At 25.3% G+C, this 17784-nt stretch overlaps 2 protein-coding genes across 2 annotated transcripts; both read right to left on the bottom strand.

Moving 5' to 3' along the window:
- Window positions 1-3602: 3602 nt before the first annotated feature.
- On the bottom strand, window positions 3603-4970 carry LOC113871759 (transcription factor MYB23-like). Its single transcript, XM_027508861.1, has 3 exons — window positions 4838-4970; window positions 4578-4707; window positions 3603-4188 (listed from the first exon to the last, which is right to left on the bottom strand). Exons 1-3 carry the CDS (start codon window positions 4968-4970, stop codon window positions 3603-3605), a joined length of 849 nt encoding a protein of 282 aa, XP_027364662.1.
- A 9382-nt stretch (window positions 4971-14352) lies between these two features.
- On the bottom strand, window positions 14353-17518 carry LOC113871758 (myb-related protein 308-like). Its single transcript, XM_027508860.1, has 4 exons — window positions 17380-17518; window positions 16933-17062; window positions 16358-16841; window positions 14353-14460 (listed from the first exon to the last, which is right to left on the bottom strand). The coding sequence occupies exons 1-4, from the start codon at window positions 17513-17515 to the stop codon at window positions 14353-14355; spliced, it is 858 nt and encodes a 285-aa protein (XP_027364661.1). The 5' UTR covers window positions 17516-17518.
- Between the last annotated feature and the right edge of the window lie 266 nt (window positions 17519-17784).

The raw sequence follows: 17784 nt of genomic DNA, 5'->3' as shown, positions 1-17784 counted from the left end.
CTTCCTATTATTGTTTCCTTGTCCTTTTGCCTGTCATCAATAACGAAAAAAAATAGTTTCTTAGGAGTAGTTAGACACTTGAAACGAGTTTAAATTAAAATGATTTTATATTTAAAAAATTGGTATCGAGAAAAAAAAAACTTTTGATAAAGCTTAACATAAAAAGTTTCATCTTAATAATTATTTTTTCCTTTAAAATAAATAGAATATATATATATACACACACTTTTAGTTAAATGTGTTTTTTTGGAACAAATTTTAGTTATACGGTCTCTTTTTCAGATTTGTGAATTATTTTTCTTAGGAATTTTATGATTTTGAGATGCTATAAATATATTTGGTATGCCTGAAAACTTTTTTGCCTTCCCAAAATTTTTTATTTTAATTTATATTGTAGATATATTATGTTGAAAAATTCAGAAAGTATTTTTTTAACTCTTTTTGAAAACCATACTAAAGATAGATATATAAGATTCTTAAAAAAAATTATGCAAATATGAAAAAAAAACCATCCTCACGAGACATCTTCATAATTTTATTTTATCTTTTTTGCTATACATCTTCATAATTTTATGAAACAATAAATATTATTTTTTAAATAAAATATCATTTTTCACATTCAAAGTCAAATTTGGACCGCATAATTTTTTTATGAGATGAAAGTAGGTCAAATTGATTGAAAATTTTTATAAAATAAACTTTTTAAAGTTTAATATAACCTTTTTAATTAATGAATTAAATTTATGTTTTTTTAAATATTTAATTAGTTAAATACGTTAAATTTGAGTTTAAGAAAAAAAGTTATTAATTTTGATAGATTGATTAATTTAAAATTTATTAATTTTATAATAATATATAAATAATTTTTATATATTAAATATAATATATTTAATAATATTATATGAAATAAATAAAATGTTAAACTTGATAATGTTAAATACAAATTTTATAATTTTTGATAAATATTTATTTAAATAATTAGATAACCTATTTATAAAGAGATTTGATAACTTATCAAATGTCTTGATAAGAAGAATATTTAGTCCTTGTTTTATATAAAAAAATTATTAAGAATGTCAAACAAAATTTTATGTAAAATTTATAACAAATAATAAACTATACTTAAATTTTAAAACTATCAAACAAGATAAATCTACTACTTATACAAAGTTTAACTTTACTTTATCTGCTTTTGACCATAAGTCATATAAATTAAATTTAATAAATAATTAATGTAAATTTTTAATTTAATTAAATTACTTTGTAAACATTTATAATTTTATTAAACTCTAAATAAGTTTTTATAGTTTAAATTTTTTTAATGAAGTGCGTATATTTAAAAAAAATAACTCTTTAGTCATTAATAATAAATGGAACTCTATTAATTTTTTAACAGCTGTTTAAAAGAACATACATCATAAAGATCTATTTAATTAATTGACATCATAACAAAGCATGTTCTTATATTAAATCCTAGTTTTCAAATAAGTTATTACAGTTTAGTAAAAGTTAATATCCATGAACAAATGAGAACCCATTTTTAGAAAATTAACACGTATAAATTTTATTGAAAATTTTTAAATTATGAGATCTTATTTGAAAATCCAAAAAAAATTTAAGAACTTATAAAAATTTAAAATTTTTATATGAACAAATGTATATCTTGAAAATTATTCAATTATTTAATATAAAATAATAATATGTCCATAGTTTACAGAAATCTATAATATAATGTTAAACATATCATAAAGTCTCAACTTTTCATTAATCTCTAATTATTTTTAATTCATATTATCTCTTAATTTGAAGTATTTTTATTTTTATTCCAAGTCTTATATTCAATATTTTTTTAAAGAAAACCTTCAAGCAAATCCATATAAGGACACCGATAATTAGACATTGAGCTTTTATATATACAATTACGTTCTTTCTATTTACTCTCGTCAAACGCATTCTAATAAAAGTAAACATTTCGCTTATATGTTTCTTTTAATCATGAAATATTGAACTTGAAAAATGACACAAACATGTTATCAATACAAACTTTTGAAGTTATTTTTTCATGGTAGAAAAAAAATTAAATTGTTCGTAAAAAAAATCACGAAATAACATATCTCATAAATATTACACCAATGATTATCATCGTCTCCCAAACAATAATCATTACAATATTCCACAAGTTTGAAATCAATAAGACAAAGGTATAATTACTCAAAATCAATTCTACGTTGTTTAGGTAATAAAAAATCTCCAAGCAACTTTCACGTGGTTGGGTGTGTGGATTCATTTAATTAGTAAGTCGTTAAGCTAACATCAAACGGAGTATTGACTCTATTGAACCTCGTTGATGTCAAATATCATACTTGGCACAAGGCAATTTGAAAGGCATCTCCTTTTTCTCCATCAGCAGACTTTAGATTAACACATGATTCCATATTTCATGACGGCGTCATTAAATCATAATAAAACATTTTGAACATTAATCATCTCCTCTTGTGTAAGCTTATTGAGAAATTAATATTCCATGCCTCATTTGTTTCATCTCAAATTAAGCCTGAATATGATGCCAGGGGATTAAGTTTGTTGATCTAAATTTCATGTGACATATATTCGTTAGAGGACAAACTTGTAGAATATCTGTCCTATGATTTTAACCTAAAGAACATGTTACTGAACCATAAAAGGCAAATACAATATTATCTTCAAAGCGCTTGTTAACATCGTGATCCTTACAGCTAGTTCTTGATTTAACCATAGAAAGCATCCTCCATTTTCAAAACTTCATCAGCCCTCCTATAAATATACCCAATTTTGAAATTGGAAAATGCTTTATTTGAATTATTCTTAAATATATTGACAGAAGCATGTCTAACGATTAATATATATGTTATTGGGTTAGTATATAACCCTTTTCTCCGAATTGAAGTTGGTTCTTTTCCTACTTTTTGCTTATCATAAAAAATATTACTTTCCTCTTCAATTTTGTTTCTAGAATTTAAGAGCTATATTGGACTGGGCTTTCCTCATTGGATGAGATTAATTATTGAAAGCAGAAATTGCAGACGATAATTTAAATATTTATCATCTCTTAAATCGATACGACTTGATTGGAGTGGGAAAGAAATATTGGAACAGTATTAAAAAATGATTTGAGTGGAGTAAAATAACAAAATATTTTTAAAAATTAAAGATGCATTTATTTTTATTTTAAATTAAATAAATTGTAATGATAATTTATGTGCCCTTATTTATTCATTCCACGCACATTTTTTTTAAAGAATTAAATTCATAAAAAATAATTCTTTTCACTATCAAATTTCAAGCACATGAATATCTATAAGACCATGAGAGAACTCAAGAAACTTAAGGTAAGAACTGAAGTAACATTTGGTAGTTTCCATAACTCGTGAGATAATTCACCCAAATTGCAATATAACTGTAGCAGCATAACTTTCCTAATAACACATGCAGTTCATAAAATATACTTTCCTAAAATCACACTACTCACACCGAAAGTCACATAAGGTACCATCCAAACTCTATTACCTTCATTTTTTTTTTAAATTTAAAGTCATCAACCATTTTATTGGCGTTAAAAAAAATTAAAATGAAAAAAGACTCACATCTTGTTCTGGTACGAAATAGTCGTCAATCCTCCCATTCTCATACCATGCATTGCCTATCAAATCATCAACCTGGCAAGTTTGATCTCCAAAATGTTGAGGTATTTCGACACAAGCATATCCATTAAAATGACAATCCTCGTAAGGCATTAATAGGTCATTGATGTTAAAGTCATTCAAAAAACTTGCTAAGCAATGATCATGGTCATCTTGTGGTGGAGTGGATCCAAAAGGGTTCTGGTCATTCCAACTCGTTGTGATTAAATTCATCATTGGGTTGACTGAGTCATTGGCTGCATTGGTTGGCATCATAACCTTGGTGCACCTCATTGATTTTGGTTTAATCGTCATAGGGTGAGGGGATTTTGTTGGATCAATAATACCCAAGGAGTTTTTTGAACATCCAGGAGATTCAACTCTTAATTTGATAGGAATGTTGTTGCTATGATTGGGAACTTTGTTATGATTGTGCTTCTGTTCAACCTTCTTTCTCAAATAAGTATTCCAATAATTCTTAATCTCATTGTCCGTGCGTCCTGGTAATCGCCCCGCGATAAGAGACCATCTGTGATACAAAATAATAATAATAATAATAATAAATGGTTATTAACTATATATATATATATATATATATATATATATATATATTAATGTTTAAACTGCTTAAATTTGATAACATTGTTAAAATAATAATTTTCTTTCTTTGAAATAATTTTATAAAGTAAATTTGCATTTATTTTTCTAATATAATATCAGACTCAAATTAATTTAAATGTCACATAGTTTACTTAGAAATATTAATCATACACATTTTAAGCACTATATGTTTATTTTAAGGCATAAAGAGAGTATATTAAAATGTTCCACGTGTTCACTTTTAGCATACATAAAATGTTTTCTTTTTAACGTAATTCCATCTCCCTCGCAAAAAACAAGAAAAGGAATGAATCAAACCTATTCCCTAAGAGGTTATGTAGTCGGATAATGAGATCTTCTTCATCTGAAGAAATGTTTCCTCTCTTGATATCTGGCTTTAGATAATTCAACCATCGGAGTCTACAACTCTTCCCACATCGTTTCAAGCCTGCATTAATTACAAGAACACCAAACAAAATCATGAAATGAAAAAAAATGGAAAAAAGAATAAAAAATATTTCAAGGCATTTCAAATCGATAATATTCATTTGTGCTTTTAACAAAATAATTATCCATACCAGCTCTTTTAGAAAGCTCCCTCCATTTTCCTTCTCCGTGGAGTTGAACGTAGTTGATAAGTATTTTGTCTTCCTCAGCAGACCAAGCACCTCTGTTCACATCTTGATTCTCACAACTCCCCTTTCTTCCCATCTTCTCTCTTTCTCTTTCCCTATGCTTCGTTTCGTTCTTAACGTTTTTTCTACTCTATCCTTTTAATTAGATTTGCACGCGTATTTTTGGCTCCAATGCTCCCTTAAATACTTGCTCCGTTTTTTTTAAATTAATTCAATAAATCTAATTTATGTTCACGATCGTGATGACACTAATTTAAACATTTAAAGTAATAATATTTTATTAAAAACTATTTATTATATTAAAAATATTTTTATATTTTTAATAAAATAATTCCTTTTTTATAAGCATGATGTTAAGGTAACAGAGAGGCAAAGACATATACGTATATTGTAATAACGAACATTATTTACCATTTTGAATTCAATACCAAAAAGAACTTTTAGGCCAATCATTTATTCATCTCCATCGCTATCCCTGTACTACACTTAAGGAAATATATCATCAATATACAAATTTTCAAATATTTGTTTTGAATGTGGATATTTGTACATGTTTTTCACAATATTGATTTTATAAATTTATATAACAATTTTAATTGGAAAATATTTTTATTGGTATTTTGTTTTAAAAAATTATCAAAAACTTTCATTTTATTTTATAATCATGTGCCATATATATATATATATATATATCAGCCCCTCTGTATGAGAAGTTTCAATCTTACAAAATGTTTTTAGAATTTTAGTAAAGCAATATAATATTTTTGAACCCCACTTACCGTTGGATTCATAATTGCTTGGGTACCGTTTGATGTTCATTTTTAAAAAATAAAACTAACTATTAAATATATTTAAAAATAATGTTAAATTAATTTTAATGACAAACTTTAAAGTAAGGTTTAAAAACTGAATTACAGGAAAGTAATTCGAAAATATGAGGTGGTAGCCCATGTCATTTCAATCAAACGTAAAAGTAAAAACAGTAGCATGAAAATGATGACGAACAGATATCGAGTAAAGGGCAACGTGGTGGCTTAAAAACCAGCGTATCATGCTCAATTATCGTAACACACGGGTCCCTCCAATCTCATTTGTACGACAATAAACAGAAACATTGTATCTAACTACATTATATATATATATATATACACTCAAATTATTTATAAAATTGTAAAAACTGTTTTGGTTAATTTAATTTAATTTTTTTAGAAATTTTAATAAATTTTGATCAATAACTACAAATATATTTTAGACATTTAAAAGGCAAAAGAATCTACTCACTCTAAAAATAAGCCTTAATTATTTATTTCATATAATAAATTTTTATAAGTATTGGAATTAATTAATTTATTAAATTATATAGTATAATATATTATATAAATTACATACAAATTTGTTAGTCTTTGTAGTTATTTGTCTCAAATTTTATAAAAATTAAATATTATTAGGTATTTAATCTTATACTTAATATTTAATTATATTTTAAAAAGTATAATATATGTTAACTTAAAATTATTTGATGTAGTATCAAGTAATTTTTAAAATTTATAAATTTTTACATATTTAATTTACTTATTAAAAATTCTTAAATTAATAGTTAGATTAATGAATTTTATTGTTAAAGAAAACAAAATAACCAAAACTTAACAAGTAGATCTCTCCTCTATTTTCCTCCTAAGTAAATTTAATCAGTGAATAAAAAGTTACATGAATACAAATGTTATTTAATTAATAATTTGAAATTAATGAATAGACAGAAGTAAAATAAAAAAGAAAAAATTGTCATTTGCTTTTTAAAATTTTACGAGTGAAACTAATATATATATATATATATATATATATATATATATTATTTAAATTTTTTTATTCACATTAATATAAACTTAGAGCATGTATTACGAACCAATTATTTTGTGGGGGATAGGTAGATATAATTAATTTATACTGCTTGTCGACATATATATTAAGTGATTATTATAATAAGAAAAAGGTATATAATATTTATAAACTTATTTAAAAATTAAATATTTATTTAGTTTTTGAAATATTTGTAAATATTTATGATATGAAGTCCTTTAAATTTTAAAAAATATAAAAAAATTATTTTATAACTTAATAGAATAAAATTTTTCATATTCTTTGAGGGATTGTTTATACTAAAATTTACAATACACAAATTAATATCAAATGATTTTTTAGATGTAATTTTTTTAGAATTTCTGTATAAATAAATTATAATAATCAATTTTATTAATGTTATTATTCATATGTTTAAAACAATTATTAATATAAAAAATATTACATGGTTTATAAATTCGTATCAACTCTTCGGATCATATTAACCATACTCATAAGGTGCAAACACAATATACTTGTTAGTTGAAATATTTTACAACTTTAGTATAATATATAACCATACCTATTAATCTGACTAGTTAATCGATAATAAATATTATTTTTAGTGACAAACGGTTTAATATTGTTTAAAAAAAATAAATTTAAATTTTTATGTATTTAAAAAATCTTTAATGCATGTTAAACTTACTTACCATATATCTATATAAGCACCGTGTTAAATTTAGATTAAATTAAATAAAAAATTATACAATATAAACATAATTTATAATAATTTTTTTTTGTCTAAATCATATATATTTTTTATTCAACATAATTTTATTTGAGTCAAATAAATTATTATAAATAGTAATTTTTTTTAATATTTAACATAAATATATTTATTAAAATTCAAATTTAATATCATAAATTAAATTAAAATAATTCTGCAATAATTTATCTTACTCAGTAATCCAAATATTCGTATTAACAAAAATAAAATTGAATGAAAAGTTAAATAAGCTGCAAAAAAACAGCTCAAAAACTTTTTTTTATCTAATCGAGCTTTGACGCGGTGTTATTAAATTGAATAACTTATAATGCTAAATAGCTGAATTAAAAAAATAATACTTACAAAAATTATTAAATCATTACTTTGTATTCTTTATCACACATTATCTTTACTTATCAGAATGTTATTATGTATATTTTACTTTCTACAATTAAATTAATAAAAATGATTTTTTTCAATTAGTCTTTGTTAAAAAATTTAAAAAATCATTTTTTTTTCATAACACTTTCTTAAACTAGAGAAAGTGGGCGTCATAGATAAAAGTAACACGTCATATCGAGAACTCTTTTTTGACAATATTCAGAAAAAACAAAAAAAAAAAGTGGAAAAAATAAGAGGGAAAATCTTAGTGGTTCCGCTGAGGAGAGGGTCCCACCGTCCCATACCCAAACTACGAGAATATCATCATTTCCTGTCTTGTCACATTTTAGATACGTCTCTCGCAAATTTATTCAAGACAAAATCGATTCATGAGTCATGAGTCTTCTTCTTTTTTGCGTTTTACTTTATAAAATACTAAATAATAAAGGACTATAAACGTAATACTCTTAATTTTTTATTTTTTTAATGCTTGTTTAAAATTTAAATTTAGAAAAATAGTGTTACATAATTTAACTAACAAATCTAAGATCACAACACATGTTCGTGTATTGGTTTTACATATCATAAAATAGATTACATTTTTTAACAATTTAATATTATATTATCTTTCGTTGGTATAATTTTTAAATCAAAATTAATTTTTTAATATAAACACTTTAATATAATAATATATTAATAAATATTTCTCATTATAAAATATAAATATATATTATCAATACACAAATATTAATATAATATATATATATATTTTTTACTTTTTCAATGATTTTTCCTTATTAAATAAAAAATATATCAACAAATATTATCCTAATAATTGGTTGTCTTTTAGTTGTTAATAAATGACATTTTTTTATAATAATGTTTTATGAGATATTTGTTTTTATGATAAATACAGGTCACATAATTTTATAAGCATTTGTAATTTTGTTTTAATTAGTTTTATTTAAATTTATTTGTAAAATAAATTAAATTACATGTTTATAAATTTTTAAACTAAAATAACTAACACTAATTCACATTAAAATACATTATATTAATATTTAAAAACTAATAGCTGACATATAAATGTTTTATATAAAGAATTTTAGATGTCAATATAATATACTATACTATTAGTACAAATAAAGTCATTTTATTTATACTAATATTTTAATTTTTGTGTAAAAAATTCATATTATGATAGAAGTTAATTTATCAAGATATGACTAATAAATAATTTTCAGCTTCAAAAACTTGTATGAAGTAAATAAAAGAACTCAAATTTAATAATTAATGAATAAATTAAACTGGTCTATGTATAGTAAAATTCGACTCCTTTTCATCCTGAATTTCAAATTGCATGTTAGTGGATGTATACTGTAAATAGTTGGAGTAAAAAAGATACAATTTGGATGAAATGTCAGCTATCAAACATTCTGCCGAGTCCCCCACCTCTGCATGACTGCGTTCACGCCATGGATTTCGTGTCCCGAGTATGTGTAGCAAAGGTTCAAAAGCAAAATCCAATCATGTTCATGAAACAGCATCTTTTAACACCTTTATTAATGCGTGAGTTGCATGTTCAATCAATATCATTCCATTTTTCATGTCATTTTAATATTCTTTCTGTAGGAAATACATTGTCACTGATGTCATCCTCATCTCATCACAATCCGAAAGCAATTAGTTGGTAATTGCCAACACGTGATTTCAGAAAAGGGAATAATTAAAATCAAAGACAAGCAACGAAAAATGAGAATAAAGTCTCTGTTCCATACATAACCCTCGAAATAGTTATTCAACTATATTGCGATGTTACATTCATAGCATAATCAACGGTACGTACATTGCTAATACTACAAAATTTCTTCACAAAGTTCACTTTACACCAGTCACGCCAAAGTTAACATAATAACCAATGTTAAAATCTTTAAGGAAACTTGCTCAGCAGTTTTCTTGGTCATTGTTCTTGACCTAACCAAGGGCCCAGGCCCAAAACAGCAATGTAGGCTAAACACAAACTTGGATAACTAATTAAAATCAAGGTGCCAAGAACTGTCCAAAAAACAAAAAAATTGCAAAGGAGAACTCTTTCCAGAATCTTCCGTCATCTTCCGCCCTTGCACTTCATTAGCTCATATGAATAAATGTTTTGTAGAAAAACAAAGGAATAAATGTTTCTTCTCTTCAATACGAATGTACATACAGAAATGTAATGATAAATTTTATTTGTGACAAACCATTATATATCCTTGTTCATCTGGAAAGCTCTTTCACTTCCCCCATAAACACAAAATTTATGAAGCTCATAAGATTTTGTCTTTAACAGACCAAGCATCCTTGTTCATCATTTGTTTGTCACCCGTTTATTTATTATGTTTTGCGATAATGAAAATATAATTTAAGTTTGAATTTTATATTCTGTAAAAGCACACTGGTTGGTAGTCATGGAATACCTATAGTACATCATAAAAGACACATCAAGGAAAATATTTCGTATTAGCGATGCATTCTACACTAAAATCACTGCACGACTCTCCACAGAAATCGCTGAGAAAGTTAAGACTAAAATCAAGTGTCTTTTATCGTGAGCACTTTGATAGTTCAGCTGGGGTATGGCTAGGTTCGCGTGATGTACTACCCAGATTAGTTTCTTTCCAAAAAGATGAATGACAACTTTTCAGTTAAAATTAGGGTTTTGTTCTTTTGCCTTCCACTCAGTGTTTTCTTCTTTTGGTTCTGTACTTAATTAAACTCATCCACTCTGACTTGTGATTTGTATACGTGGTTATTATAGTTTTGATCATAAATATTTTCACAAATATATCTTTAATTCTATTTATGTTGTTATGTTCGGATAATTGTGTTTGAACATTTATATAGATGTATGTTCAGTTTTTTAATATTGTGATATCTCATTGTAATTAATATTCGTATTGATCGTGTACCAATACCATGCAACACAACCACTGATTGTCTCAACATGTTGTTGTTAGATATATCAACAAGTACTGAGCCTGAAAGACAGAGCGGTTGGTGAAAGAAAGTGCCAGTTTGAAAAAGAGTAACGACTGAATTCAAAATTTTGAGTGTGATATATAAACAATTTCCAGGTATCAAGTTGCACTTTCTTTAGTCAACATGGGGAGTGTTATAGTTAATGCGGAAAAAGGTGAAGTTATACAAAAGCTAGAACACGAGTTCTTGGGTGGAGAAAGAGCGAAAAGATCTTGAAATTGCAAACAGATATATACATTGGTGTGCGTAGAGAGAAGAAAAGATACGGAGATTGGTGAGTATGATGAGCACTTGTTAACGCAGAACACAAAACACCTTTCTTTAGTGTTTAAAGCCTTTGTCTAATAATAACGGCAGAGACAAATGGCTTTTCATATCAAAAGAAGATAGGATAAGATGACCATGAAGAGAGAAAATTTTCAGGTTTAATTTCACTTTTCATTCCTATATCTTAACTTAACTTACGTGTAATTTTATTTTTTTAGTTTTAATTGTTTATATTAAGTGTTTTTAATTTTTTAAATATTTAAATTAAAATATTTATTTTAAAATTTTATTTAATAATTAATAGAAATATAACTTTTTATTGATTTATATAAATAAATATATATAAAAAATATAAAATAAAATTTTTATTCTAAGGTAAATGAATTAATTTGAATATTTTAAAAATTAAAGAAATTAAATGTAAACAATCCAAAGAAAAAAAAAACAAACATAAAAAATGCAATGAAGTCAATTTTTTAATAAGAGATGACGAATACTCATGTATCAATAATTAAAATTAAAAATTGTCTAATGTATAATTATTTTAAATTATTGTGTAATTTGATGTTTTAATCTTAACTTTTATGACTAGATTTAACCGTTAAGATTCATTGCTTACGCTCTTATATTAAAAGCTTTTATTATTTGATATGTTATACATTATTTATATATTAAAATTTAAATAAATTATTAATTTTGTTCATTTCAATCTTCTAGACAAATTATTAAATTTTTATACCTGATTTTGAAAGTTTAAACTTAATCTTGTTGATGCTAATAAATTGATTAATTATTAATATGTATATAATTTTAGAGGGATAACATTTATTTATACTTTAAAATTATTATACATTAAAATATAATTAATGAATGAAGTTTTAAATTTTAAAAAATTATATATTTAATGAGAAGTGATCTAATTGAACAATCTGATTAATTAAATTTAATGTTTATAGAATAAAACTTACTCGCGTATGTATAGGGAGACGCACGCCTATTTCCAAAAAGGTTACATTATGAAATCTTTGCCAGTTCTATAATTCAATCATGAGAGTCTACACAACTGGGATGGAAGTAATTCATTTTCTAATACATTATCTTTAATATACTCTTTTTTTATTAAAATATATTAAAAACTAAAAAAGTACCCAAAAAATTAATTTAAAAGTGAAACTCACATAATTTTTATAGTTTTTAATAAATTTTAATTAATAATAAAAAAATATTACACAGAATATATTAAAAAAATACGTTGCTCGTTCCTTGTTATATAAAGCATCGTGCCATTTGAAATATAATGCACATATAAAAATGCAACAATAGAATTTTAATCTTGCTTTTACCCAAATTATTATACTCTTTGCATTCTATTTCTAAAAATAAATAAATACTTTTTCAAAATCACTTAATAAAAAAATTCGTTAAATAATAAGTGAAGATGATGTCAATTATTCATGGATAAAAAAATAAGAATCTTGTTAGTCAGTATTTTTAATATTAAAAAAATTAAAAATAATATTTTTTTTATTAAAAGTTATGTTGAACTGCAATAAAAATATAAAAAAAGTCATTTATTATATTTTATAGAAATTTTCTATCTCTAAATATTAATATAATTGTATTTATTATAATTTGAATTTAAGACTACATATTTAGGTAAAATATTTTTTTACTAGTTAATCTACATACTTAATAATTAAACATTATTATTACATCATAGAAGCATTTAAATTAAATTTTAACACAAAATCAAATGAATAAATAGAAGAATCATACAATTGTCAAGTCAAGCACAAATAAAAACTCACACCATAATCTGATAGTTTATTTTTTTTTAAAATCCAATCCCTAAGAAGAAACTGAGAACATGCCCAAGTCGGTGAATCAATATGGGAACAGAAACTTTTGTCTTCAGTCGAAGGATAAAAAACAAGGCCAATCAGCCCAGATGAACCAAGACCCACCCAATTCTCAGCTAAGACAAACCTAAACAATATTTATAAGTGTTAAAATGGAACACTACGTAAAGTTAAAAAAAAAACACTCCTTAAAGTGTACAGAAAAAAACTAACGGAGTATTTAATTTCAAAGAGAGGAAGGGAGGCAAAGAGAGAGAGGAAATATAAATCATTAAATATCTTATTTGAAAATAAAATTATTCTACTATTGCACTCTTATAATAACTAAATTAAATGTAAATATTTTTATAATTTATTTTATTTGTAGGTCTTAACTAATAAAATTTAAGGTAAAATCTATTTTAGTTGTAAATTTATCAAATTTTAATCTATTTCCATGAGAATAAATCGGTGAAAATAATGTTATATATATATATATATATATATATATATATTTGTGTGGAAAGAGAACATTTCTGAAAATGTAAAGTCTGAATACAACATTTGTTTAGCTGAACTCATAATAAAAAGTTGATACACATCTTAGATATGACTTCAACAAGACCAGGGGCAGCATGAAATATATATGATTAATTAGTGAGGATCGATAAGATTATATGTTGTAGCACATTTTTTTAATTCGTTATTAGTTCAAATTTATTAAAAATAAATACAAAAAATAGTTATTAAAATAGGGGGGGAATTTTTATTTTTAATTAATTTTAATTAATAATTAAAAATATATTAGAGAGTGTGATATTATATTTTTATAATTAAATATGCTTTTAAGTATTAGCTAAACTATATCTTTGTCAAAACGTGCCTTCTAGTTATAATTGGGGATCCTCACCTTTCCATTTTAATTACTCTATTCTGTCAAACTCATTTATTTTTACTTATGTCATATGGGTTTGTTAATGAATGTTTACCTCATTGTATATTCATATTCTTATGATATACACACAACAGTAGATGGATGTTTACAAAGAAAATGTACATTATTTCAAAATAGGGCACTCCTCCTATGAGTGTTCGACTTCAAAACCATTTTTTAAAAATAAGAATGCCAGTGAACAATATGGAATCAATATCAGATTCTGCGAGTGTTCTACTTCAAACATAACTAAGAAGTAACTAATATTTATAGGCAGCGAACTTTCTGAGTTCCAGATGCGCTTTTAATGTAGCTGCAAGTTTGTCAATAAAGTATAGGTACTAGGCAAATTACTCGCCGCACGAAAGGGGCATGGAAAGTTTCAGGTGCTCTGGAGAAAATCGCAACTATGAATTCATTTAATGAAGTTGCTAGTGGACATGGTTGTGCCACCATGCAGCGTTGATGGGTTTTGTTCATTTAAGCAAGACATGGAATTGGACTTTGTCGACTTTTGAGTCACCTAACAATAAAAAAGTCATTGGTAGAAAACAAAAAACAGAAGAAGTCCCTCGAATGGAAGGATTTGGCATTTTTTTCACAACTTAGGTAATTTTGAAATTACCTAACAAGTATTTAATTATCAAAGTAGTATAAGTTATATTTACATGTGAAGTCCAACTTACATAACTTTATATTTCTTCTATTTTTATTATGTACATACGTTTTTTATGTTTAAAAAGCATTAAAAAAAACCACATTATTATAAATAATTACAGTTTTTTAAATAATAAAAAAATCAAAAGCTTACCACTTTAATAGTGTAAATTTTAACAAAATTACGAAATTGCATAAATTGTACCCATAGAGTTGACTTAAGTTTTTTTTTTAATGTGCATAGTTTTGTAAGATTTATAAACTGCTATTTATTATACTGATTTACATTATTTTTATAAAAAATCTTTAAAAATGCACTAGTTAAGTAATTTTTACTGAGAACTATCCCAATTGTGTAAAAATTTTAAACTTATGTAAATGCTGATATTATATTTGAGGAAATTAGTTAGAAATAATAAAATAAGAAAGAATTTAATGAGAAAGATATATCATATTAAATTGTAAAATAATTATGAATTTTTAAGTAATTAAAATATTTAAATAGAAACGACAAAATAGATGAATCCGATCAATCGGTCCAATTAGAACAGCTAAAACATAGGATTTGGGGATATGAATGGGATAAGCATGCTGTTGTGAAAATTTTGTATCCAATATTTTTATGTAAATGTCATCATTCTACTGTGAGCTCTATGTTTTATGGCTTCATTGGGTTGTAGGTTCGAAAACAAGGGTCATGATAAATCCTAAATATGCCACCTTTTTTGTTTGGATAGTGTTTGGACTTTTCCCTCTGCTTTCACGTTGAAGGAAGCCGTTTTTATTTTATTTTTTAAAATTATTGGCTATTCGTAATTTTGAAGATGCAAAATTTTAAATCTACAACGTGAATGTCTGTGAACTGAAAGAAGGAAAACTGAGATTAATTTTTGAATTGTTTTACTTTAAAAATTTAATCATGTATTTTTGTAATTTCTTGATACGGTTTTTTAAAAATAAAGACAGTCTATTAAATGTTATCTTTTAATTATTTGAAAAGTAATAGAAGATAATATAATCGAATGCTTTTAAGATTTTTACAAAGGAGACATTAATTTAATACAATATATTGAATATTTTTAATTATTACTTTTGTAACACTACTTAGGAGGATACAATAATAAATATTTTATTATTTTTTATCATTCTTTTTGTAATAATTAAAAAATTATATATAAAACCTAAATTTAATTAAAAAAAAAATGGCTACATTCCCATTTTACATTAAAAACACAATTGACTAAACAATACGAATTGAGCTGTTATAATTGGTAATTATTGGTTTTCAATTTTAACTATTTCATATTATGCACACGGTGATTGATTAAACGACCAACTCATAATTTTTTCATGCGTACGTAATGACTTTCTTTAACCTTTGCCATAAAACTCTAAACAATAGTTAATTAGTTTTAAACTGAAAGACTAATATTTCACGGTAATGATGCTATGCTTCTTCACAAAATTCATTCTAGTCATACCAAAAGTCACATTATTTTTCATTGAGAAACTTCAACCATTCGATCCATGCCTGTTAGAGTTTCGGAAAGAGAGTTTTTATATTCTCTTACTTGTATACCTAATAATGTTCTTATTACTTTATAAAACAAGTTTTAAATAAAAAAGAACAGATACATATTATCTTAAAATCATAACATACATTTAATATTCTTTATTCAAAATCATTCTTTAAGAAAACAAGAAAAATCTTCCCCTTGATCTAGTGGAAACAAGTCGATTAGTTTCCAACTCTCATGGCATGCTTGGTCTATTGAATCATCAAGCCAGCAAGTAGCTTCATCTCCAAAGTGCTCGGGTATTTCAACACATGCATATCCATAATGGGAATCCTCGTATGATATCATTAGCTGGTCACAAATTTCAAATGGTTTGTGGAAACCTGAAGAGCAATTGTCATGATCATCTTCTGGGGTGCATGCAGAAGGGTTGTGGCTATCCCAACACGTTACACTGTTCATTGTGTTGACTGAATCATTGGCTGCATACTTTGACACCATAACCTTGGTAGGGATGGAGGACTTCGTAGTAGCAATGCCATGGGAAGAATTTTTTGTGCACTCTACAGGTTCAACTCTTAATTTGCTTGGGACTTTATTAGAATGAAGGTGTGGAGTTATGCTATGGTTGCACTTTTTCTTCTCTAACTTTTTTCTCAAACGAGCGTTCCAATAGTTCTTGATTTCATTGTCTGTTCGGCCTGGTAATCGCCCCGCAATGAGAGACCACCTGTGCCACATATATAAAACCCATTTCTATTTTGATGATAGAAAAAAAAAATCAGAATCAAGCAAATGCATAATCATAAAAATATGTATACCTATTGCCTAAGAGATTATGTAGTCGAATAATGAGATCTTCTTCATCAGAAGAAATGTTTCCTCTCTTGACATCTGGCTTTAGATAATTCAACCATCTGAGTCTGCTACTCTTCCCACTTCGTTTCAAGCCTACACTCACAAGGAACAAAAATGAAATGGAAAATGGAAAAAGGATAATGGTCTTGCTACAATAAGTGTATTTAAATTACTGGTTAGCAAATTTTTAGAATACATTAAAAATTACTAAAAAAGGTATATTAATAAGATTTTCTGAGAAATTTTTTAATTTAATTCCTCAATGAATGCAGGATTAACATTTGCCTAAACTAGTTATCAAGCGGTTTGAAACACACATATATGTTTAGGAACGAAATGAAAAACGTTATTACTTGTGGTTTTAGCTAGCGAAATAATTATGCATTGCATATAGCCACATATGTATGTACCAGCTCTTTTGGAAAGCTCTCTCCATTTTCCTTCTCCATGAACTTGAACGTAGTTGATAAGGATTTGGTCTTCCTCAGCAGACCAAGCACCTCTGTTCACAGCATCTTGATTCTCACAGCTGGTTTTTCTGGGCATTTTCTCTATTCCTCTATGCTTTGGGTTCTCAAAGTTGTTGTGAATCTATTCTGTTGTTGGATTCTCGCGTGGTTTTGTGGGTTAATGCTAGCTCCCTTAAATACTTGCTCATATCACTTGCTTTTATGTGAATAAATTTAGAACACTTATATTTTTACACACATATTTTTATTATATTTATTTTGTATCTTCTCGCTCTTTTATGTCAGGTTTGAATATTACAATAGGAAGTATCTGATTAATCTGAGTTAAATGTAGCAAATTAAAAA

This window comes from Abrus precatorius, unplaced genomic scaffold (assembly GCF_003935025.1).
Source record: "Abrus precatorius isolate BTA unplaced genomic scaffold, Abrus_2018 Scaffold7, whole genome shotgun sequence".
In the NCBI taxonomy this organism is placed as follows: Eukaryota; Viridiplantae; Streptophyta; class Magnoliopsida; order Fabales; family Fabaceae; genus Abrus; species Abrus precatorius.
This window is presented reverse-complemented; position numbering and strand designations above follow the sequence as displayed.